Source organism: Carettochelys insculpta, chromosome 22, assembly GCF_033958435.1.
Source record: "Carettochelys insculpta isolate YL-2023 chromosome 22, ASM3395843v1, whole genome shotgun sequence".
Lineage (NCBI taxonomy): Eukaryota > Metazoa > Chordata > Testudines > Carettochelyidae > Carettochelys > Carettochelys insculpta.
Genome location: NC_134158.1, coordinates 11,427,529 through 11,450,199, shown reverse-complemented (window position 1 = coordinate 11,450,199; position 22,671 = coordinate 11,427,529). Strand labels below are relative to the sequence as shown.

At 58.6% G+C, this 22,671-nt stretch overlaps 2 protein-coding genes across 10 annotated transcripts; one reads left to right on the top strand and one right to left on the bottom strand.

The window, feature by feature from the left end:
- Positions 1 to 133: 133 nt before the first annotated feature.
- On the bottom strand, positions 134 to 8,627 carry PHF1 (PHD finger protein 1). Of its 3 annotated transcripts, none has more exons than XM_075016434.1 (15): positions 8,408 to 8,627; positions 6,635 to 6,838; positions 6,478 to 6,559; positions 5,982 to 6,077; positions 5,787 to 5,896; positions 5,346 to 5,494; positions 3,978 to 4,073; positions 3,703 to 3,771; positions 3,498 to 3,621; positions 3,126 to 3,193; positions 2,369 to 2,503; positions 1,885 to 2,020; positions 1,679 to 1,782; positions 1,542 to 1,601; positions 134 to 1,130 (listed from the first exon to the last, which is right to left on the bottom strand). In XM_075016434.1, the coding sequence occupies exons 2-15, from the start codon at positions 6,821 to 6,823 to the stop codon at positions 818 to 820; spliced, it is 1,731 nt and encodes a 576-aa protein (XP_074872535.1). In that variant the 5' UTR covers positions 6,824 to 6,838; positions 8,408 to 8,627; the 3' UTR covers positions 134 to 817. The 3 variants fall into 3 exon arrangements, 2 of the variants coding, with proteins under 2 accessions (XP_074872535.1, XP_074872534.1); XM_075016433.1 differs by lacking the exon at positions 8,408 to 8,627 and adding an exon at positions 7,999 to 8,170; XR_012648477.1 differs by lacking the exons at positions 134 to 1,130; positions 8,408 to 8,627 and adding an exon at positions 7,999 to 8,170 and having other exon boundaries at positions 1,541 to 1,601; positions 1,885 to 2,009.
- On the top strand, positions 8,387 to 21,943 carry KIFC1 (kinesin family member C1). 7 transcript variants are annotated; one of them, XM_075016431.1, is made up of 18 exons: positions 13,762 to 13,992; positions 14,437 to 14,486; positions 14,723 to 14,864; positions 14,968 to 15,070; positions 15,222 to 15,275; positions 17,303 to 17,347; positions 17,453 to 17,648; positions 17,740 to 17,917; positions 18,464 to 18,631; positions 18,786 to 18,914; positions 19,872 to 19,988; positions 20,072 to 20,245; positions 20,369 to 20,536; positions 20,618 to 20,756; positions 20,934 to 21,073; positions 21,350 to 21,423; positions 21,628 to 21,703; positions 21,777 to 21,943. In XM_075016431.1, exons 3-18 carry the CDS (start codon positions 14,736 to 14,738, stop codon positions 21,819 to 21,821), a joined length of 1,935 nt encoding a protein of 644 aa, XP_074872532.1. In that variant the 5' UTR covers positions 13,762 to 13,992; positions 14,437 to 14,486; positions 14,723 to 14,735; the 3' UTR covers positions 21,822 to 21,943. The 7 variants fall into 7 exon arrangements, 6 of the variants coding, with proteins under 6 accessions (XP_074872529.1, XP_074872528.1, XP_074872531.1 ...); XM_075016428.1 differs by lacking the exon at positions 13,762 to 13,992 and adding an exon at positions 8,387 to 8,519 and having other exon boundaries at positions 14,437 to 14,476; positions 17,303 to 17,648; XM_075016427.1 differs by lacking the exon at positions 13,762 to 13,992 and adding an exon at positions 8,387 to 8,519 and having other exon boundaries at positions 17,303 to 17,648.
- The last annotated feature ends 728 nt before the right edge of the window (positions 21,944 to 22,671 follow it).

The following is a 22,671-nucleotide window of genomic DNA, read 5'->3' as shown; positions in this document are numbered from 1 at the left end:
GGGGTTGGCTCTTTGTTCACATTGCGCACAACCCTTGTGTACTGGGGGAGTGGGATGGTGCTCAGAAGCCAGGTTCCCTCTGGCCTCGGGGGAGGCTGGGCTCCAGCTCTAGCCCTCCATGCCCCTCTCCAATGAGCAGGCCAAGTCTGGCTTCAGCAAGCTGTTTATTGCAGGTGTCAGTTTGTACAGTCAGAATGGCGGTGGCGGCAGTCGCAGCAGCACACAGGGAAGGGGGAAAAGGGCACATAGCTGGCCTGTGGGGAGTGGGACATAAGCCATCTGTACAGCAGGTTACACGCAGGGTGGATGACTGGGCGGGGGGGCTCCCCTCTCCTCCCAGGCTTTGCATAACTGTCTCCTCTTATACTTGTGCCCCTCCTATTTTGTCTTGGCCAGACCCATTTTGTCAGAGTGCGCCCCACACTCTGCCCCCCTTGGAACTTCATTAAATAGAATATTTTACAGAATAAAAAAAATGCAACAATAAACACTTTGAATACAATGAAGCATTTGCCTGGTGGGAGGGATGCCCCCATCCACCCTGAGGCCCTTCTCTGAGCAGGACTAAGCAGTGCCCACTTTACATCCATGCTGAAGGTGAGAGCCCTCCCCCCACCAGTGCAGCCCCCATCACTGGCACAGAGACAAATCCACCCTCTGGGAAGAAGCCTTCTCCCACACTCTGTCCTGGGGGCTCCTGAGAGTTGCACTCTTAGTGTTTGTGGGTGTGGGCATGGGAGGGGGAGGGGAGGATGTAGGAAGGATGCCAACTCTGTAGCTCCAACAGCAGAGGTGTGTCTGGCATTTCTCCTACCCCTCAAAACATGCTCCCTCCACCCCATTCCACTAGGTACTGGACAGTGCCATCTAAGGTGACCCTTCGGGCCAGAATGCGGACAGCCTCCCCTCGGGCCAGGCGCCCCATAGCTCCAAAGTAGCTGCTGGTGGTGGGGGCAGGGCCTGGGCACAGAGAACTGGAGGAGGATGGGGAGGACAAGGGTTCGGGCTGGTGCTTGATACTGGGGGTTGGGCACTTCCCCTGTGGGATCGGAGTGTGGGCAGGGGGGTGCTCAGGGCTCTCACTCTCCAGGGCAGGTACTTCACGGGGATCCAAGCTGGCCGTGGTGCTCCTGTTACAAAACAAGGGACATCAGGGGAGCCTGCACTGTGAAATGCTTCCCCCCATGCCTGTCCAGGCCAATGCCAGCAAGTACCCACAAAGCCCCAACCCCCCTCTAGTGAGGCCATGCTGGCCAAAATCCCCTTTTGAACCCTTCTCCCCCACAGCCAGAATCAATTCCAGAATAGCCCTTTCTGCCCCATTCTACAACCACTTTATGATCCAAAATCTGCTCTAGAGGACTCAGCCCTCACTCTAGAGCATCCCACTCCCTGCTCTAGAACAGATCCCATCGCTTGGGGGACTGCTTTAGAACCTGGCCTCTGAGCTGCCTCTAAAGAGAGGTGCTGCGCTCCAGAAAACAGGTCCCCAGAAGAGTAATATCATGGGAGCTGCTCTTACCCTCCCTCCCCGTTCTCACCTCAGGGTCCGGGCAGTGTTGGCGGATGGGTGGAAGGAGGCAAACATCCTGATGGGAGCACTGCACGCGAGAGAGAGATGGGGTGAATGCAGGGCTGGGCAACATGACTCCCCCCAACCCTGCTGGTCCCTTCTCACCTCTCCAGGCAACGGGCATCAGTGCGGCGGAAGTTGTAGGTGCTGGAGGTGCCGCTGTAGCCACAGTATGTCTGGCTAGCACTGACTGGAGTCTCCACCACCTCCTGCAGATAGAGACAATCAGGAAGGCGCCCAAGGAGGGCCTCCAAAACAGGGTAGCAGGGCTCCTGGGGCAATGTGGATGGCGGTAGTTCTGTCCAGCCTACCTGGGTGAGGGCTCTGTCCAGCTGCCACTTCTCCCTGCTGCTCCTCAGCTCCATGGTATCTGTGGGTTCCAGGGGGACCTTGCGCCTCCGGGGCCTTCGGCGCCCTGCCCCACTGCTGCCCTGCCCTGAAAGGAAGCTGTAAGAGACCCTCCTTATCTGCACAGCACGCAGGGGGCCGCGCCTGCTCCACTGGGAGCCTAAAGGGGGGCTGAGTCAGTGACCCTGAGGGGAGTGGGGAACTAGGGTAGAGACCTGACCAGGTCCTGCACCCTCTCCAGACAACACCGTATCTGCAGCTGTGTACCTAACCTGGGGCCCCCGAGCTTCTCCGGTGCCCTCAGTCCCCTATCACATCATCTTAGTGCCCCTACCCTCTCCCTTGCAGCTCCACCCCATGCTGTCCTTTCTACTCTACCCCTGCTGGAGCCCTAGTGTGGCGGAGTGCATGTATGGGGCAAGGGTCAGGGCACCGGAGGCTGCTCACCTACTGTCAGCAAGTGGGGGCTGCCGGACTGTGGAGTCAGTATGGCTGCCAGAGCACTGAGGTACAGGAGGTGGCACTCGTGTGTGAAGCCCAAAGAGACCCTTCCGCTTCTTGATTTCCTTCCCTGAAATAAATCTGGAGAAGACACCAGTCTCAGCTCTGCAGGGTGACCAGATCCCATCTGAACGTCCAAGGCCCCAGAAAGGAGCACCAGTGTTGGCAATGCAGGGATGTACAAAAACCTGCCAGACTGTTCCTGGTGGGTGGGAAGCCATGGCAGAGCATGCACAGGCTAGCCTGATGCCGCCTGGGGAGCATTTGGAGAGGCATACAAGGGCTGGAGAAACTGCGAGTGGGGTGCAAGGATATGGCATCAAGATCCAGCATGGTAAGGTGCATCAGTGGGTGGTGTAGTTCACTCCAGGTGTGAGGGAGCAGCAGCCCCTGTGACAGCTGGTGTGGGACTGGCAGAGCATGCATGGGCCAGCAAGGTGCAGCATGTGAGGAAGCAGTGTGATCCCATATAGGTGCAAAAGCACGGCAGAGCATGTGAGGACCAGCAGGGAGGAGCATGCATGGGAGGGGCAGCACGCGCAAGGGTCCAGGCTGATGCCAGGGTGCAGCAGAGCAGGCAGCACAATTCAGCACGTGTGGGGCCGTGCGGCTCCGGAGAAGCACAGGGAATGGCAGAACATAGTGGGCATACACAAGCAGGGAACAGGCAAACAAAGCTGTATGCTACAGAAGCTCCTCCCACCTCTCTTTGTGGCTGCTCAGGGCACTCAGCAATTGGCTGTACCTGTCCCTCTTGGGTGTATCCGAGAGCTACAAGGACCAAGAACAGATTAAGGATCAGTGAGGGCCATGGGCCAGGGACCCTCCATTGCCTCCTGAATTTTCCACCTGTCTCCACAGCATATCCACATCCTCAGCTCCCTCCCAGACAGCACTCGGAGTCCCTCTCACCCCACTTCAACTTCTGCCTGGGCATCTCTCACTTAAGTCCTCGGTCTCCCTCATTTCTTTCCCACCCCATGCACACCGCCTCCCACAGCCCTATCTGCTTTCCCCTGCTCCTCCGAGCCCCGCTTCCTCTCTCCTCACCCCTCACAACTCACAACCACCCCACCTCTCCCAGCAACAGGTTGTCCCAGTTCTCGCTGGCAAAAGGCAGGATCTCGCGCTCAAAGTCAAAGTATTTTTTTTTGCAGCAGATGCTAAGGTGATAGAGAATGAGATGGGCCACATCCACCCTGTGGAGAGAGGAGAGAGGGTCAGTGCTGGCACAGTGGGGACACGGGCATTAGAACTGTGGAGGAAGGAACAAGACTCACCATCTCAGGGGAAGTCTCCGTACGCTCTCTGGGCCACCAGTGCAGACACAGCACTCAAAGACATAAAATCTAGAAGAGATGCAAGGTGGATGAGGGAGAAATTAATCCTAGATCTCAGGGACCTGCCTCCCACCCCCACTGTCTTCACCTCTCTCCTCTGCCCCCTCACCTGTGTCCACAAGACAGTGGCATGGCCCTCACTTCCCTCCCTAGTACCCGCATCTCCATCTATGCCGAGAAGGGCTAGGGTGGAACTCAGCCCTCCATCCCCTCACCTGTCTCCGTAAAGCAATGGCTTGCTCAGACACTGGGTACATGCCTCATGGAACCACTGGGCACAGCTGCAGCACTGCAACATCTTCAGGTTCCACCTGGGGGAAAAAGAGGCTGAGTGACAACATCTCTGAGATGTACAGCCTGCCAACAGCCCAGCAATTGGAGAGAAAAGAGAGTTCGTCAGAGGCATTTGGTGACCCACTACAGGCTCCACCCAGCTTTAGAACTGCCCTCCTCTCCATACCACCTCCAGAAACCCTACACTATCCAGCCTGAAACAGCCTAGGCAAATCTCCCCTGGCAGAAGTTCTGTAAAAGCCTACCCCACTCCAGAACACAATTAATTGCAGAAGTCTCATACCAGTCTACAGCCACCCAATCTGGAACTTTTACTGGAAGAATCTCATATTGGAAACTGTTTGGGGAATTTGTTTTACAAAGACCAGCCTGCTCTAGAAACACCCAGCTTGGAAGTGGCTCTAGAAAATAGCCTACCTCAACACAACTGGCTTCCAGCATCTGTGACAAATAACAAGCAGTCCTGTGGCACCTTACACACTAACAAATTTATTAGGTTATGAGCTTTCCTGAGTAAAACCCACTTCCTCAGACGAAAAATAAAACCTCCAAGTATCTGTGAAAAGATGACCTTATAAACCACGTGCTGATCCTAGGCCAGAAAAATCCAGTTCCAGAAAGCACTCCAGATTCTTTTTTTGAAACGGTATATAATGTCAGAACTCAATCTCGAAACACACTAGTCCAGAGCTCACTTCAGAACCATCCTCCCAGACAAAAACTGGCCGCAGAAAAAAGTTCCTCCCATATTTAACCAATCTACAACACCCATGCCACCATGGACTTGGCTGTAGAGACCTACATAAGGCATAAGACTATTTCTCAAGACACACTCCAAGCCTGCCAATGAAATCTCTGGTTCCAGCAACTGACCATCCCATATGTAGCCTGCTCTAGAAACATCTTCCAACGCCAGAACCTCTTCCCTGTCCAAACATAGCTCCAGAATAATAGAATACTAGAACTGGAAGAAACCTTGAGAGGTCATCGAGTCCAGTTCCCAAATCCTCAAATCCAAATGGCCTTGCTGGTGCTAGGTCAAACTCCTGCTAGTTTAATTCTAAAGTCAGACACTGCTTTGGGGCAGAAGCACTGGGATTGGTGTTAACTGCTCTATCAGGATCCAAACTGAGGGGCCTAGTTGAAATTTATATCTGAAATCTTCCTGCTCAAGACGTCCACTTTGGCAGGAACAGGAACATTTCTAATTCCTGCTCATTACCCTAAAGAAGCAGACACAAAAGCAAGTGCTGGCCTCAGGAATCTGCAGGACCAGAGAGAAAACTTACTCTCCAGGGCCTCCACAGTAGCAGTAGCACTGCTGCCGATTGGTCAGGTGTGCGGGATCCCACTCCAAAACTTTGAGTTGATAGGGCAGTACCAGCTTCATGCTCAGCATGGCCTTGGCATAGGGGCCTTTCTTGAGTGCACCACCCCTCTGTCAAAGAGAATAGAGGGAGAGACGTGAAACAGGGTGGACACAAACATCTATTCACAGGAAAACAGGAATTGGGGACAGGGGGGTTTGAATGCACCTGCCAGGGACACAGAAGAGGGATGGGAATCAGAGAGACAAACCTGCTGGTGGGGTTTGGGAGTTGGGGTCACATGCCTGCTGTGCAGGAAACAATGAGAATTGGGAAGATACCCCACCCCTTTTATCAAAAGCATCACTGGGGGACACAAGGGAATGATGTCTGGCTTTCCACAGCTGCCAGCCCCCTGCTCACTTTGGTGGCCACAGCAAAGACGCACTGCCGACACATCCATGTGCCAAGAACTCCAGCCCCTTCGCAGCTCGCATCCAACACTCTGGGCAGGTGGCACTCCTGGTGGTAAGCTGCAAGGTGAGAAAGCCAGTGAGACAAGAGAATGGGGGGTCCTAAGAAAGCCAGGAAATGGCAGAGAAGGGAAACATCACTTACTGTGCCCACATTTCTCACACCGCACCAACTCGTTCTCTGGACTCACAGACTCTAAGTAACAAACACAGCAGATCTGCTCCTCACCTGGCACAGCAGCTGTGAGAAAGAATGGAGCTCAGCCAGTTAATGCCTTGCTGGGGCAGTCCATAGGTGGAACTGCAGAAAGCTGCATGTTAAGGACTGCAGGGCACCAGCGGAGGTGGGCATAGGGCTGTACAACCAAGGTCTGTGGGCTGAAAGTGAAAGGTACTGGCAAAGCTCTGGGAGTGGAACCCAGTGCTAGGACAAAACAATTGAATACCAGTAGAGTTGTGTGAAGGAGACCATGGCTGTGGTAGAAAGGGAGGGGCAGCGTAGTGGGAATAGGGGCATCAGCAGACCTCAGTGTCTGTGGGCGGGTAGCAGTCCTTAGACTGTGGGCATGGCATACGGGGCATGGCGGCAGACCTGGGGCTACGGGCTAAGAGCAACACTACCTCCGCACTCCAGCGCTCACCGGGGTTAATGTCCTTCCAGAGCACCAGGAACTGGGAATTGTCCTCAAATTGCACCAGACAAACCTGCCTTGCTGCATCCACCTGCCAGAAGAAAGAGGGGTGAGTGCAGGGTATCACATGGATGGGCCCTCCTGCAGGTGGTGGGGCCTCACTCACCTTCTTGATGGTACCCAGGTAAAGCAAGCCGTCGGTCCAGCGAGCCAGCACATCCTGTCCTTCCCAGAAGCGGGGCCGACTGGGAGCCACAGCAGCGGCTGGGGCAGCTGGGCATTTCCAGGGGCCCGAGGTCAGACGGGAGCTCGTGCGTGTCACCCGGGAAGTCTGAGCAGTTGGCTCACTCGCCATCACATTGTGACCAATCTGCCATGTGAGGAAAGGGTCAGTCACCTGCCAGATCTCTGAACAAAAACCAAGATTCTTCATTCCCAAGACCTGCACGCACTCCTGTAGGGAGCTTCTGTGCATAGTGGGGGCACACCTCTGCAACTGGGGGGGGGTCACAGACCTGGAAGCTGGGGGACTATTTATTAGGTCTCCCCGATTGGGGTGTGTGTCAGAGACAGGGTCAGTTCTTGGAGGGAGCTCAGAACTAGGGAGGGATTTGGGAGGACTGTCTCAGCCCTAAGGGGCCCTCTCTGTGGTGTCTCCGACCTACTGGACCCAATATGAGGGTGTCCTAGGCTGTCCTCTCTGGAAACAGCTCAGTTTCAGAGAACCTGCTCTGGCACCTGACAGTTTCTCAGATCTGAAGAGTCCAGTCTTGGGGATCTGAAGTGCCTCAGATCCAGAAATGTCTTGGGGTGCGACTTTCAGGGGGTGTGGGACCATGGATGTCTTGGATTTGCAGTACTCTCTCAGGGCAACTAGAATTGGAGTGTCCCGAGGCTCAAACTGGGGGTATCTGATTTAGAGGGCTTCTTTGGAGAGTCTGGGGGTCCCCCACATCTTTGGGGTCGAGGATCTGAGGGTGTCTTGGGTTTTGAAGGGCTGTCTCAGGAGGATCTGAAATCGGGAGAGTTCCAGACTTGGGTACATCTCAGAAGGGATTCCGGATCTTGGGGTGTCTTGGATTCAGGAGGCCCACACTGGAAGGTCAAAAACATGGATGGGGGAGCCTGATTCAGGGGCTTCGATTTGGGGGAAGTCTGATTTGGGGCATCTGGGGGCCCTCTCAGGAATGGTTCTGGTGCAGCCTCTGATTCAGTGAGCCCTGTATCTGTGGGTGTTCTGGATTCAGGGCATCTCTCTGGAGTGTCTGAGATTCAGGGGTGCTCTCTGAGGTGTCTGGAATCTGGAAGTGTCTCGGATTCAGGAGGGCCCTCTGGGGTGGGTCTGAGATCTGGTCTCACCCAGACTGAGGGCATCTCAGTTGTGGGGGCATTCAGATTTGGACAAAGGAGATCTGACGTGGGGTGTCTCCTTTTCGGAAGATGGAGGGGCTCTCTGCAGCTGGCAAGCCCATCTCTCTCCCCTGCATGGGGGAGGGGTGCTCCCTCTCCCTCAGTCTCTTCTGCCCTTACCAGGTCTCCGAGTCTCCTGTGAGGGTGGGGCCGGCTCTCTCCCCTCCCCAGTCTGGGGAGGGGGGGCGTCTCAGGGCTGAGTAGGCGGCCCGGGCCCTCAGGGGGTAAAGAGCAGGCCCCTCTGCGGCTCCATCCTAGAGCTGAGCTCAGTGACGCAGCAGCAGCAGTAGTGGCTGCCAGAGCGGGGAGGAACGAGGGGGGATGCGGAGAGACGCTAGGGGATGGGACCCCCCTAGTACCCCCCTCCAGGCGCTGCCTGCAGTTCAGGCCGTCGGCACCCCCCTCAGGACCCCCCCCTTCCCCCGGATCTGCACTGACAGTGCAGCGTAGCACTGCTCGGCAAGGGTGGGGAAATCCCCCAACACTTCCGATCCCGGGATCCCCGGATCCCCGTGCCGGCCAGTCCCACCTGCGGCTGGGATCAGCTCCCGCACCGCCGAGCAGGGCCAGCTGGTGCGACCCCTTCGCCAGCCCCGCAGCCAGCCACGTCCCACGCCGGCCAGGCCAGCAGCGACACCCCCGTAAGGGGAAAGGCTCCGTGTCCAGGCGCAGGGTCCCCCCGTCCAACTGGCCCTGTCCTGACTCCCCTCCACACACCCTCCGTGACCTTGGGCACCCTCTTCCGCCCGCCCCGCCCTCTGTTCACTGTCCCCCAAGCCTTGCACCCTCTTCCGCCCCGCCCTGCCCCGTTCACTGTCCCCCAAGCCTTGCACCCTCTTCCGCCCCGCCCTCTGTTCACTGTCCCCCAAGCCTTGCACCCTCTTCCGCCCCGCCCCGCTCTCTGTTCACTGTCCCCCAAGCCTTGCACCCTCTTCCGCCCCGCCCTGCCCTGTTCACTGTCCCCCAAGCCTTGCACCCTCTTCCGCCCCGCCCTGCCCTGTTCACTGTCCCCCAAGCCTTGCACCCTCTTCCGCCCCGCCCCGCCCTCTGTTCACTGTCCCCCAAGCCTTGCACCCTCTTCCGCCCCGCCCTGCCCCGTTCACTGTCCCCCAAGCCTTGCACCCTCTTCCGCCCCGCCCTGTTCACTGTCCCCCAAGCCTTGCACCCTCTTCCGCCCGCCCCGCCCTCTGTTCACTGTCCCCCAAGCCTTGCACCCTCTTCCGCCCCGCCCTGCCCTGTTCACTGTCCCCCAAGCCTTGCACCCTCTTCCGCCCCGCCCCGCTCTCTGTTCACTGTCCCCCAAGCCTTGCACCCTCTTCCGCCCCGCCCTGCCCTGTTCAGTCCCCCAAGCCTTGCACCCTCTTCCGCCCGCCCCGCCCTCTGTTCACTGTCCCCCAAGCCTTGCACCCTCTTCCGCCCCGCCCTCTGTTCACTGTCCCCCAAGCCTTGCACCCTCTTCCGCCCCGCCCTCTGTTCACTGTCCCCCAAGCCTTGCACCCTCTTCCGCCCGCCCCGCCCTCTGTTCACTGTCCCCCAAGCCTTGCACCCTCTTCCGCCCCGCCCTCTGTTCACTGTCCCCCAAGCCTTGCACCCTCTTCCGCCCCGCCCTGCCCCGTTCACTGTCCCCCAAGCCTTGCACCCTCTTCCGCCCCGCCCTGCCCCGTTCACTGTCCCCCAAGCCTTGCACCCTCTTCCGCCCCGCCCCGCTCTCTGTTCACTGTCCCCCAAGCCTTGCACCCTCTTCCGCCCAGCCCTGCCCTGTTCACTGTCCCCCAAGCCTTGCACCCTCTTCCGCCCCGCCCCGCTCTCTGTTCACTGTCCCCCAAGCCTTGCACCCTCTTCCGCCCCGCCCTCTGTTCACTGTCCCCCAAGCCTTGCACCCTCTTCCGCCCCGCCCTGCCCCGTTCACTGTCCCCCAAGCCTTGCACCCTCTTCCGCCCCGCCCTGCCCTGTTCACTGTCCCCCAAGCCTTGCACCCTCTTCCGCCCCGCCCTGCCCCGTTCACTGTCCCCCAAGCCTTGCACCCTCTTCCGCCCCGCCCTCTGTTCACTGTCCCCCAAGCCTTGCACCCTCTTCCGCCCCGCCCTGCCCTGTTCACTGTCCCCCAAGCCTTGCACCCTCTTCCGCCCCGCCCCGCTCTCTGTTCACTGTCCCCCAAGCCTTGCACCCTCTTCCGCCCCGCCCTGCCCCGTTCACTGTCCCCCAAGCCTTGCACCCTCTTCCGCCCCGCCCTGCCCCGTCCCCCAAGCCTTGCACCCTCTTCCGCCCCGCCCTGCCCCGTCCCCCAAGCCTTGCACCCTCTTCCGTCCCCGTCAGCCCCCTGTTCACTGTCCCCCAAGCCTTGCACCCCCAGTCATGGCTTTTCCCTCCCCAGGCCCATTGCCTCCTGGATTCACCTTCCCCTTTGTCACCAGTGCCGCCCCCAGCCCACCTTCCACAGCACTCTGCATTGCCTCTTGCTCCTCCTGCGACAGTCTCCCTCCCTCCAACTGCCTGCCACCCTGCTTCTGCCCCCCCGCTCCCTGCCACCCTGCTTCTGCCCCCCATCCCTGCTCCTGCCCCTCCTCTCTCCTCCCCGCCACCCTGCTCTTGCCCCTCCCTCTCCTCCCTGCCCCTCCCACTTCCACTCCCCCACTCCTGCCACATCACCCCCACTCCTTCCACTCCCCCACAAACCCTGTCACCCCACTCCTGCCCCTCCTTGGCTCTGTCACCCCTACTACTTCCACTGCCCTACTGCTCCTGTGCCCCACACTCCTGCCCCTCCTCAGCCCTGTCACCCCTACTCCTTCCACTCCTCCTGTCCCCCCACTCCTGCCCCTCCTCAGCCCTGTCACCCCTACTCCTTCCACTCCTCCTGTCCCCCCACTCCTGCCCCTCCTCCTTCCACTCCTCCTGTCCCCGTCACACCCACTCCTTCCACTCCCCCACTGCTCCTGCCCCCCCACTCCTGCCCATCCTCAGCCCTGTCACCCCAATTCCTTCTACCCCCCCCACTGATCCTGTCCCCCCACCCCTGCCCCTCCTCGGCCCTGTCCCCCCCACTCCTTCCACTCCCCCACTATCCCTGTTGCCCCCACTCCTGCCCCTCCTTGGCCCTGTCACCCCCACTCCTTCCACTCCCCCGCTGCTCCTGTCCCCCCCACTCCTGCCCCTCCTCGGCCCTGTCACCCCCACTCCTTCCACTCCCCCACTGCTCCTGTCCCCCCACTCCTGCCCCTCCTCGGCCCTGTCACCCCCACTCCTTCCACTCCCCCACTGCTCCTGTCCCCCCCACTCCTGCCCCTCCTCAGCCCTGTCACCCCAATTACTTCCACTCCCCCAATGCTCCTGCCCGCCAACTCCTGCCCCTCCTCAGCCCTGTCACCCCAATTACTTCCACTCCCCCAATGCTCCTGCCCCCCAACTCCTGCCCCTCCTCAGCCCTGTCACCCCCACTCCTTCCACTCCCCCACTGCTCCTGTCCCCCCACCCCTGCCCCTCCTCGGCCCTGTCACCCCAATTCCTTCCACTCCCCCACTGCTCCTGTCCCCCCACTCCTGCCCCTCCTCGGCCCTGTCACCCCCACTCCTTCCACTCCCCCACTGCTCCTGTCCCCCCACTCCTGCCCCTCCTCGGCCCTGTCACCCCCACTCCTTCCACTCCCCCACTGCTCCTGTCCCCCCCACTCCTGCCCCTCCTCAGCCCTGTCACCCCCACTCCTTCCACTCCCCCACTATCCCTGTCACCCCCAACTCCTGCCCCTCCTCAGCCCTGTCACCCCCACTCCTTCCACTCCCCCACTGCTCCTGTCCCCCCACCCCTGCCCCTCCTCAGCCCTGTCACCCCAATTCCTTCCACTCCCCCACTGCTCCTGTCTCCCCACTCCTGCCCCTCCTTAGCCCTGTCACCCCCACTCCTTCCACTCCCCCACTGCTCCTGTCCCCCCACTCCTGCCCCTCCTCGGCCCTGTCACCCCCACTCCTTCCACCCCCCCACTGATCCTGTCCCCCCACTCCTGCCCCTCCTCAGCCCTGTCACCCCCACTCCTTCCACTCCCCCACTGTCCCTGTCGCCCCCACTCCTGTCCCTCCTTAGCCCTGTCACCCCAATTCCTTCCACTCCCCCACTGCTCCTGTCCCTCCTCAGCCCCATCACCCCTACTCCTTCCACTCCCCCACTGCTCCTGTCCCCCCACTCCTGCCCCTCCTCGGCCCTGTCACCCCCACTCCTTCCACTCCCCCACTGCTCCTGTCTCCCCACTCCTGCCCCTCCTCAGCTCTGTCACCCCGACTCCTTCCACTCCCCCACTGTCCCTGTCGCCCCCACTCCTGCCCCTCCTCGGCCCTGTCACCCCAATTCCTTCCACTCCCCCACTGCTCCTGTCGCCCCCACTCCTGCCCCTTCTCAGCCCTGTCACCCCCACTCCTTCCACTCCCCCACTGCTCCTGTCCCTCCTCGGCCCTGTCACCCCAATTCCTTCCACTCCCCCATTGCTCCTGTCGCCTCCACTCCTGCCCCTCCTCGGCCCTGTCACCCCTACTCCTTCCACTCCCCCACTATCCCTGTCGCCCCCACTCCTGCCCCTCCTCAGCCCTGTCACCCCAATTCCTTCCACTCCCCCAGTGCTCCTGTCCCCCCACTCCTGCCCCACCTCAGCCCTGTCACGCCCACTCCTTCCCCCCCCACTGCTCCTGTCCCCCCCACTCCTGCCCCTCCTCAGCCCTGTCACACCCACTCCTTCCACTCCCCCACTGCTCCTGTCCCCCCACTCCTGCCCCTCCTCAGCCCTGTCACCCCTACTCCTTCCACTCCCCCAGTGCTCCTGTCCCCCCACTCCTGCCCCTCCTCGGCCCTGTCACCCCACTCCTTCCACCTCCCCACTGATCCTGTCCCCCCACTCCTGCCCCTCCTCGGCCCTGTCACCCCAATTCCTTCCACTCCCCCACTGCTCCTGTCCCCCCCCACTCCTGCCCCTCCTCGGCCCTGTCACCCCTACTCCTTCCACTCCCCCACTATCCCTGTCGCCCCCACTCCTGCCCCTCCTCAGCCCTGTCACCCCCACTCCTTCCACCCCCCCACTGCTCCTGTCCCCCCCCACTCCTGCCCCTCCTCGGCCCTGTCACTCCAATTCCTTCCACCCGCCCACTGCTCCTGTCCCCCCACTCCTGCCCCTCCTCAGCCCTGTCACCCCTACTCCTTCCACTCCCCCAGTGCTCCTGTCCCCCCACTCCTGCCCCTCCTCGGCCCTGTCACCCCCACTCCTTCCACTCCCCCGCTGCTCCTGTCCCCCCACTCCTGCCCCTCCTCAGCCCTGTCACCCCCACTTCTTCCACTCCCCCACTGCTCCTGTCCCCCCACTCCTGCCCCTCCTCAGCCCTGTCACCCTCACTCCTTCCACTCCCCCGCTGCTCCTGTCCCCGCCACTCCTGCCCCTCCTCGGCCCTGTCACCCCCACTCCTTCCACCCCCCCCACTGATCCTGTCCCCCCGCTCCTGCCCCTCCTCGGCCCTGTCACCCCCACTCCTTCCACCCCCCCACTGCTCCTGTCCCCCCACTCCTGCCCCTCCTCGGCCCTGTCACCCCCACTCCTTCCACCCCCCCACTGATCCTGTCCCCCCGCTCCTGCCCCTCCTCGGCCCTGTCACCCCTACTCCTTCCACTCCCCCACTGCTCCTGTCCCCCCCACCCTCGCTCCTCCTCGGCCCTGTCACTCCAATTCCTTCCACTCCCCCACTGCTCCTGTCCCCCCCGCCCCCGCCCCCGCCCCCGCCCCTCCTCGGCCCTCGCCCCTCCTCGGCCCTGTCCCCCCCAACCCCGGCTGTCTTTGCCGGCTGCGCGCGCAGCCCCACCCCCAGCTCTTGGGAGGTCACATGCCGCGCTCTGGAAAGAGGAGGTCGACGATTGGCCATAGCTCGTGGAGATCCAGCCAATCAACTAGGCGAAATCAGGGGATTGGTTGGATCTCTCTGTGAAGGGGGCGGAGCTGGAGGCCATGTGCTCAGCAATTGGCTGAGTCAGGGAGCGGTAGCCAACGGGCGGCTCGGGGAGGGCGGTTTGAATTCGAACGGACGGGGCTGGGAGGCGGGCGGAGCAGCAGAAGGAGTTAGACTGGAGCAGCCGCGGCCATAGCTGGTGAGGGGCGCGCGGGGCCCGGCAGGGGACAGCGGCGCCCGGACGCCCCAGCCGCTGAGGTTGCGGGTCCAGGTGCTGAAGGCCCCGGGACGGGGGGGCCGGGAAGGGCTCGCGGGGGTGGGGAGGGAGGCGCCGGGAGGGGCTCGCGCCCCGGGCGGGGTGTGGGTGTGGGGGAGGGAGGGGCTCGCGCCCCGGGGGGGGGGGGTGTGGGGGTGGGGGAGGGAGGCGCCGGGCGGGGCTCGCGCCCCGGGGGGGGTGGGGGTGGGGGTGGGGGTGGGGGAGGGAGGCGCCGGGCTGTGCTATGCTATGCTATGCTATCTCGGCAGCCGCGGGCAGAGGGCCCCGGTTGTGGGGCAGAGGTGGGACTTGCTTGCCTGGGGGTATTTCTGATTCCTTCTTGCCTCGGTTCCAGCATTCACCAGCCTGTCTCCCCTCTCCCTGCAGGGGTGCTTCAGTGCCCGGGAGCCCGGAGCAGTCCTGCAAGGTGCACGAGTGTGAGCGACGTAGGGGGCACTGAATCTGCTCCCTTCCTGTTACCTGGGTGGGAGGGTGCATTGAGTTGGTCACAAGTGACCTTTCTGCTCATGGACACCAACCACATCTTGCTCCTCCGGAGTCTCACTGGGGCGGGGGCGGGGCAGACGTGTTTGGGGGGAGTGCTCTCTGGGTGCACACAGGTATCAAGGTGTTTGTATAACATGCCTATTGAACTCCCTTCTTGCCTTTCCAGAGGCCCCCCACTAATGGAGAAGAAGGGACATACTGATGGACCACGGGCCCTGCCTGCAGGGAAGGTCCTTTCCCAGCTGCCTGTGCCTGTGCCGAGGGCCAAGCGAGGGCACAGTGATGAGAATCAGCCTCCAGCTGAACAGGTAAGATGCTGTAAGCACATGTACAACAGGTTTGCTTTCGCTGCTTCATTGACCTGTTCTCCAGGGCTCTGCTCCAAGTAACAGTGTCTTCTTTCTCCACTAGAAACGAGCCCGACGGCTCCCCATACACACCAAGAGGGTGGCAGCCTCCATTGCCACCACTTGTTCCAGAGCTTCCTCTGCAGTTGCAGTACCCAGGAGAGAGGGTGAGCTCTGGGAGAAGGGTATGTGTGTTAGGGAACAGGGGGGTAGGTGTGCCTGCAGCATGCAGGGACTCTTGTGGTCATGAGAACAGGGAGCTGGCACAAAAGGTCAGATCTTCCATTGTTATTAATGACACTGTCATGTTCACCACAGGCTGCCGGGCTTCACTCCGACCAGGACTGACCCTCCCAGCTGCCTCAATTGCAGGTACTTGTGGGACTGGACTTTTGCTGTAAGAGGGAGGTGCCTTACGATCTGCTGCCACTTACCAAACCCAGCACGGTCACACACAGCTTTGAGGCACCCAGCATGGAGAAGACTGTTGGCTGGCTGTACTTGCTGGCCCTCTAGCACCCTCTGGTTGGAAGTGTCTGCCCTGATCAGGCTTGGTCCTTTGGGCTCTTTCTGTGAAGAGCTACAGGCCTTGCACTCAACTCAACTGAATTTCTCTGTCACATACTACTCCTGAATGCTGCAGATAATCAGTTCTGAAACGCAAGGGATATTTGAGGCCCCAGTGGCCAGAGCTGTACTCACGGGGGGAGAAAACTGAAAGTGGTGGTGGGAGGGGAATGCAGGGAGCAATTGTTTTGGCAGAGCCACATGTTCTAGCACTTCTAGAACTGTCTACAGATCAAATTGCTGGTTGTGAACACCTGGAAACCCCTTCCAGCATAATATACTTCCCATCTCATCTTTGTTTCTCCTTTCAGCAATGGACACCTGCTAGAGAAGAGACAATTTTCTGTTTTTATTTGAGGTTATGCATTCCTCAGTTTCTAATTGTACTTTGCATTGCTATGGGAATGCCAAGAACTGAACTGACACTTATCCACTAGAATCCCCAGCAGGCAGAACATGTTTTGGAAAGGTTGTCTGCAAACAGTCCATGAAAACATTACATCCTAAAAGAACATTCATATGGTCATCTGTCCTATTACTCTATCTATATAAACTATATCATGCAGAGATGACATAGCCACACCCCTGAGCAATGCATTAAATCAGAGTCTAGCCCACTAAAGGTCTTACTCCCAAGATCCTAGTTACTTGCTGAGACCATACCCTGTGACTGCCTGACAGGTGGTGGCAGAGGGTCAGATGCTGAATGGTTTCAGTGCCATGTGTCAAGTTCTGTCTTTGGGGTGACCATGGTGTTGGTGCATACCCTTTAACAGGCAGTCCTATCCAAGTTCTAGGACACACCCATCCATCTCTTGCTCTGACCCAACTACAGCTCTGGAATTTCTTTGCAGCTGCTGGATAGCTATGCATAGTATAGAGGGAAACTGAGGCATAAAGATATTACAAAAAATTCTCCTCATTTGTCATAGGGGGCACGTAGGCCCTGGGTTCTGGGGACATCCATAGATCCACTGCAATGGGGGAGAGAAGAAACAAACAGAACTCCTGCCATTGGGGTGAAAATGGGAGAACCCAAAGATGTGAGCTACATACAATCCCATCTATCCTCCAGTCAGCTCTCTGTTTCCTCTATTTGCTCACAACTGCTTTATCCCATGATTTCCTGTGATGGAGTAAGACTTCATCATATTTTAGATGAATATTATGTGTGCCTCAGTTTTCCCTATGTGTTGTGTCTTAACTAGGTCCATGGTAAGGTTGTTTACTCTTTGCCGCAATTCAGAGATACAGGGAGGACAAAGCTGACTGGGGCCCTGTACGTATAGAAAATATCAGAAACAGCGGCCACTCCAATAACTCAAACATTTGGCACCTAGTAACAGAAGCTCACCCTCAGGAAGCCAGCTGGGTGGGAAGAGCAGGGGACAGAGGCCAGGGGAGAAGCCAGGTGGGGTTGTTAGGTGTGTGTGCTCCTGGAGGCAGGGCTGGGACCAAAGGGGAGTCAGAGGGCTCTGGACTGATCTAGCTCAATTTTCCATTGTGTGTTAATGAAGGGCTTGTTACGCTGTTTCAGAGGTTTACGAAACTTTTTACTACTGAGAGTAACTCCAGGTAAAGGGAGCTGGGGATGCAAGTCCTGGCCAGGTGTCCAACTGGGGTAGAGTCACTGAGGGACACAAACTGTGAAGCAAGGGGGCTGGAGACTCCCAGGGTCAGTCCCTCGGGGTAGTGAAGCCAAGAGGTCTAGTGAGTGAGAGACCCCAAGGGGCTGATGCACTGGAGGAAATTTCCTAGGGACTGCACCAGAGCTGTTCAAGAGCACTGGGCCTATGAATCCAAGACATATGGCCTCCCTTTTCCCTCTGCAGAGATCATCAGCAGGCCTGTGACTATGACAGCAGCTCCAAAAATGGGTAAGGTGGTGGGTGATTGGTGTCAAGAAGGGGTGAAGCCAGGGCTGGGGAGCAGGATAGCCCTGCTGGCTCCAGTCTCAGCAGCCTCCCTCTTTCTCTCCACAGCAGCCCCTGCCCCACCTGCAGGGAACGATGGGAAGAAGCGGGCAGCCTGGGACCTGAAAGGCCAGTTGAGCGATGTGCGGGCCAAACTGAGCAGCTACAAAGACAAAACACAGAGACTAGATCAAGAGAACCAGCAGCTCAAGAGGCAGCTGGAAGAACAGGTAGCTCAGAACCAGGAACTGAGCAGCCAGGTCAGGTGAGAAGCTGGGGATGGAGGGAGAGTGATCCCTGTTATTCTGCTTCAGGGAAACAGCCCCTGCCCCATCTCAACCTGCCTTTGTCTGCAGCACACTGAGCTCCACACTGCACACTTGCCAGGAGCAGGCACAGCAGAGGCACTATGAGGTGGTAGAGCTCTCAGCCCTGAAGCAGCAACTGGAGGAGCAGGTCATCAGCCAGAGCAAGACCATCGGGGAGCTGGAGGCAACCAAGCAGGCCCTCTCAGCCCTGCTGGAGACCAGAGAGGTGGGTTTGAGTCTGGGAAGCAGGAAGGTGTGATGTTAACCTCCCCTATGGAGTCAGTGACCTGACCTAAGTCGTGTGTCAGGAAATGAAACAGACCTTTAGGGGCATGTTCTGTGGTGCTCATCATAGGGTGTTGTGTAACATTCTGTACTCAACCCAGCTGAGCCCCGTGGTCTTGTTAACTGAACAGGGATCTCTGCACCCATTGCGTCATCTGCCGGCTCTGCTGAGCGGGACCAGACCACATGTAGGAGCCATTGCAGTTTCCATGCTTTGGCTCAGCTAGCACCTCCTCGACACCAGCTTTGTTTCTTGTAGCAACAGCTCAGCCTTATGAAGTTTTATATAGACTTGCCGGGACAACGTTATGCTCTGTTTGCTGTGACAATATTGTGCTCTTCTGCAGTTAGCAGCTGGGATTTACAAATGCTGTCTTGACCCATGGTGTGTGACTATGGTCTGTTGCCTCATCCAATGGGTGTGGGTTTGTGGGTATTGTTCCCAGCAAGTCTCTAGCAGTAACTCACAACTCCCAATCCTGTCCAGGTGAAGCTGCAGCTGGTGGAGGAGGGCCTAGCCCAGAGGGAGTGTGAGAACAAGGAGCTGAGAGGCCAGGTGACAACCCAGCTGCAGGCCATGACCCAGCAGGAGGAGCGACTGCACCAGTTGGAGATGGAGAGGAGGCGGCTACACAACCTGGTGCAGGAACTCAAGGTGACAGGACATGCTCTTCTGCCCTACCTCGGAGGGTGGGGAGCAGGGAGTTAGGGCAAGACACCAAGAAGCGTTATGATGAGAGTGGGAGAGAGAGCTAGTGGGAGCTGAGGAGAAACTTCCCCTGCAGTGGACTGACATCTCATATCCCTAGGGTAACATCCGGGTGTTCTGCCGTGTGCGTCCCCTGCTGGACTGTGAGAAGGAACGGCAGAAGGGGCTGGAGCATCTGCATTTTTCTGCGCAGGACAAGAAGACCCTGGTGCTCTCCAAAGCAGAGGAGGTAAGTCGGGCTGCACTGCAGCTAGTCTGGTCTCTGTGATGGGCCAGAGCCAGCTCTCCATTAATTTGTTTTTGGGGCCTTGCCAGGCAGTCTCTCTGGCATGGCATTAGTGTGGTTAACTTAGCAAATGCTGATACAAGTTGCATACTACTCGCTTCCCCTGACAGGGCTCTCAAGTCAGCCTTCTCAGATTCAAGCCAAGGAGTAGCTGACACTGCTTCTTCAGCGTAGGGCCCCTATGCTCGGAGCCTTGGAAACCCTGCCAGCACCTCACAGGCCAGCCTTAAAACCAGTGTTTTCACACCTGGGAATAGCATTCTTCTAAGCACCAAACCATAGGTCTCAGCACATGAACATGAGAACGGAAGGAGGGTGAACTGGAGTGTAGATGGCATATGGACATCCCATGCATGAGCCTCCCAGTGATAGGGAGTTCCTACTGCAGCCCCCTTGAGGTAGCGCTTCCCAGGGCTAGTTTCTTTTGTTATCCTCCTGCATCTTATTTGTATTCTGCATTTGTCTGGCTTCAGCTCCTCTTCTGCCTCTGTCAACTCTCCAATATCCCCATATGTGTAAGCAGAGACCATGGTCCTGTCCTCAGAGTGAGAGACCAGACCCTCACCCTAATCTCTGGCAGCAGGTACAAACTGGGGCCCTCCTGAAAGGTTTCTTAATCTCACACTCAGCCCAGCAACCAAGTAGTCACACTCACATTCTGCACCCATCAATTTTGAATCTCACCTGCTATTGAGCCATCCCTTCGCCCTGCTGGGCTTGGCTCCTCTTGAGGTCCTTGTGTCCATCTCTTGCTTTAAAGAACCTTCTGCAATCATTACCATGCTGGGGACTTCTCATCAGAGGCACAGAAGTGATTGTCAGTTCCCACCCCCCAGCCCAAACCTAGGGTACTGGGAATGAGTCCTGTAGACTGACTCACTTGTGTGTGTCTCCCCTCAGTCCCACATTGGGCGTGAACGTAAGGGTGACGTGAAATATGATTTCAGCTTTGACCGCGTGTTCTCCCCTGCCTGCTCCCAGGAGGAGGTTTTTGAAGAGATTGCGCTGTTGGTCCAGGTACAGAGGGGGGCACAAGGCTTTGGGAATTGGGAATCTGGGGGTTACCCTCACAGTGACCACTTCCTCCTCCGTTCCTGCAGTCCGCTCTGGATGGGTATCATGTTTGCATCTTTGCCTATGGGCAGACAGGGAGCGGTAAGACCTATACCATGGAGGGGCCAGATGACATGAGCCATGAGACTATGGGCATGATTCCTCGGGCCGTACGGCAGGTCTTCCAGGGGGCACGGGACCTGGAGCCAAAGGGCTGGCAGGTGAGAGAGCTTCCTGCTCTGGCCTTTGCACCTCTCCCCGCCATAAGTTTATGGCTCTGGCAGCAGCCCTGGTCCTTTCCCCCAAATGACACTCATTTTTTGTGTTTCCCACCCACATCCCAGTACTGTTTCACAGCCAACTTCTTGGAGATCTATAATGAGTCGCTGCGGGACCTGCTGGTGGGACGGCCAGAGCGGGGTGCCGAACTGGAGATCAAACGGGTCAGCCAGAGCAGCGAAGAGCTGCATGTTCCCAACCTGTGCTATGTGCCTGTAGCCTCCGAGGATGAGGTGAGCCAAACTGTGGGTGTGCTTGAGCTAGAGGGTTTAGGTGCTCTTCTGACTCTTCCCCACACACCTTACATTCCTCAGGTGCTGAAGCTACTGCAAACAGCCAAGGCTAACCGCTCAGTGGCCAAGACAGCGCTGAATGACCACTCCTCCCGCAGCCACAGCCTCTTTCAACTACGCATTGAGGGCTGGAACCAGAGCCGGGACCTGCACAGTACCTGTGAGTGGAGCAGGAAGGGGCTGAGGCTGTTAAAGAATAACTTGAAAGCAGGGCTTGGGGAGCATTGATTGGCAGGAGTACTTGCGGTGTGGCTGCCCTCCCCCAGGTGTGTTGCGCCTAGGGCAAAGGTGCCCTTTTCCACACCTGTCCCATATTCCTTCTCTCCCTTCATGGCAGCCGTGCTAAGCCTTGTGGACCTGGCAGGCAGCGAGCGACTGGACAAGTCTCTCTCAAAGGGGGAGCGGCTGCGGGAGACCCAAGCCATCAACACTAGCCTCTCTACCCTAGGGCTGGTCATCATGGCACTTTCCAACAAGGTAATAGCTAGAACATCCCAGCTGCCTCCCTCCTTCCCTGGCCCATGGTCATAGCGCTGTAGGCAGTGTGACATACCACATGTATGCACCTCACTGCACTACATTTCTGATGCTGGTCCTCTCTGTATCTGCCCTCTCCCCTGCCTGTGGTGAGGGGAGTCACAGTGAGGCTAGGGACTAAAAGGGACACAGTATGAAACATACCTGCCCAAGGGTACCAACATTCCCCTTCTTCATGGACAGCAGGGAGCTCACTCCTGTCTTCCTCCTTTGCAGGAGCCCCACATACCATATAGGAACAGCAAGCTCACATATCTACTGCAAAACTCGCTCGGGGGCAATTCTAAGATGTGAGTAACAAAGTGCAGTGGAAATAATGGATGTGGGGAAGGGTCCAGTACCATGGTGGAGGACAGGACTGTGGGCTGCACTATATGGACAACAAGAGGAGGGATTCTAAGAGAATGTTCAGGGACAGCTGCTACGGGGGTGGGGGGGGTAATACCAAAAGAGAGCCTCTAACTCCTACTCCCTCCCCTTTCCACTGGCACTAGGCTAATGTTTGTGAACATATCCCCCCTGGAGGAGAACTTGTCCGAGTCCCTGAACTCCCTGCGCTTTGCCAGCAAAGTAAGTGCCTGCCTGGGGTGGGGCTGGAAGGGAACAGCTGAGCATTGCCTCAATTTCATCTCTTCCTTTCCAGGTGAATGAGTGTGTCATCGGGACAGCCCATGCTAACCGGAAGTGAGGATGGCATTAGGGCTGGAGCCCTGGGGGACCAGGCTTCTGCACTAGGGGGGCAGGGGAGCTTCTACACTTGCCTGGGGCGGCAGCTCATCTTGTTGATTGTTTTTAATAGTGGTCTGGACACTGCTGTAAATAAAACACGTGTCTGATAACTGTTGCCTTGCTGAAGTGGAGCCAGCCTGACTCAAAGGCCCAGGCCCAGGGCTTCTGGTCTCCCCGGGGGAGAGCTCTGCTGCTTGCCTGTTTCCCTGCTCCCCACCCACGTCCCCCGCTTGCTCTGGATGGGGGAAAAGTCGCACCCAGGCTCGTCCCCTGCTTCCCAGCCGCTCCACGTACCTTCGCTTAAGCACGCCGGGGTTCCGCAGCGATGGTCGCTCCCGCTTCCGTACGCGGCCGCTGGGGGCTGCCATGTTTCCGTACGGTGTGCCGGCGGCTGTGGGGAGCCGGAAGTAGCTGCGCGGCGTGTGCATACACGCCCTGGGCTGGACGCACGGGAACGGCGCCCGCCGCCAGAGGGCGAGCCGTAGTGCCACCTTCTCGGGCAGTCCGGCGCACATGCGTCGGCGGCAGATGCCATCTTGTTCGTGGCCTGGCTGGGGGCCGCGCGTGCGCACTGACGAGGTTCGGGCGGCCCCTGCCGTGCTGCAGCGGTAGCTTGTCAGGTCCGTTCTGGCCTCCCTCCGTCATGGCACCGAGCGCCTGAGGGGAACGGAGTAATTCAGCGCCCTTCATGTAGAATGGTACAGTCCAGAACCTCGTCCGACGGCAATGGGCTCTAGTACGGCTCCCAGGCTGTTGATTGGGGGATCGCGACCATGTGACGTAAGCGCGCCGAAGCCTCCGTCCGTACA

Bases quoted from the DNA above. Each gene is read 5' to 3' on its own strand.
- PHF1 (XM_075016434.1), bottom strand. From the start codon at position 6,823: ATGGCGAGTGAGCCAACTGCTCAGACTTCCCGGGTGACACGCACGAGC. The intron at 6,078-6,477 runs GTGAGCGCTGGA...TCTTTCTCACAG, and splicing joins CTGGAAGGACATTAACCCCG to CTGCTGTGCCAGGTGAGGAG. The intron at 1,602-1,678 runs GTGAGAAGGGAC...TCTCGCGTGCAG, and splicing joins GATGCCCGTTGCCTGGAGAG to TGCTCCCATCAGGATGTTTG.
- KIFC1 (XM_075016428.1), top strand. From the start codon at position 14,736: ATGGAGAAGAAGGGACATACTGATGGACCACGGGCCCTGCCTGCAGGG. The intron at 18,915-19,871 runs GTAAGTCGGGCT...GTCTCCCCTCAG, and splicing joins TGCTCTCCAAAGCAGAGGAG to TCCCACATTGGGCGTGAACG. The intron at 20,537-20,617 runs GTGAGCCAAACT...TACATTCCTCAG, and splicing joins CTGTAGCCTCCGAGGATGAG to GTGCTGAAGCTACTGCAAAC.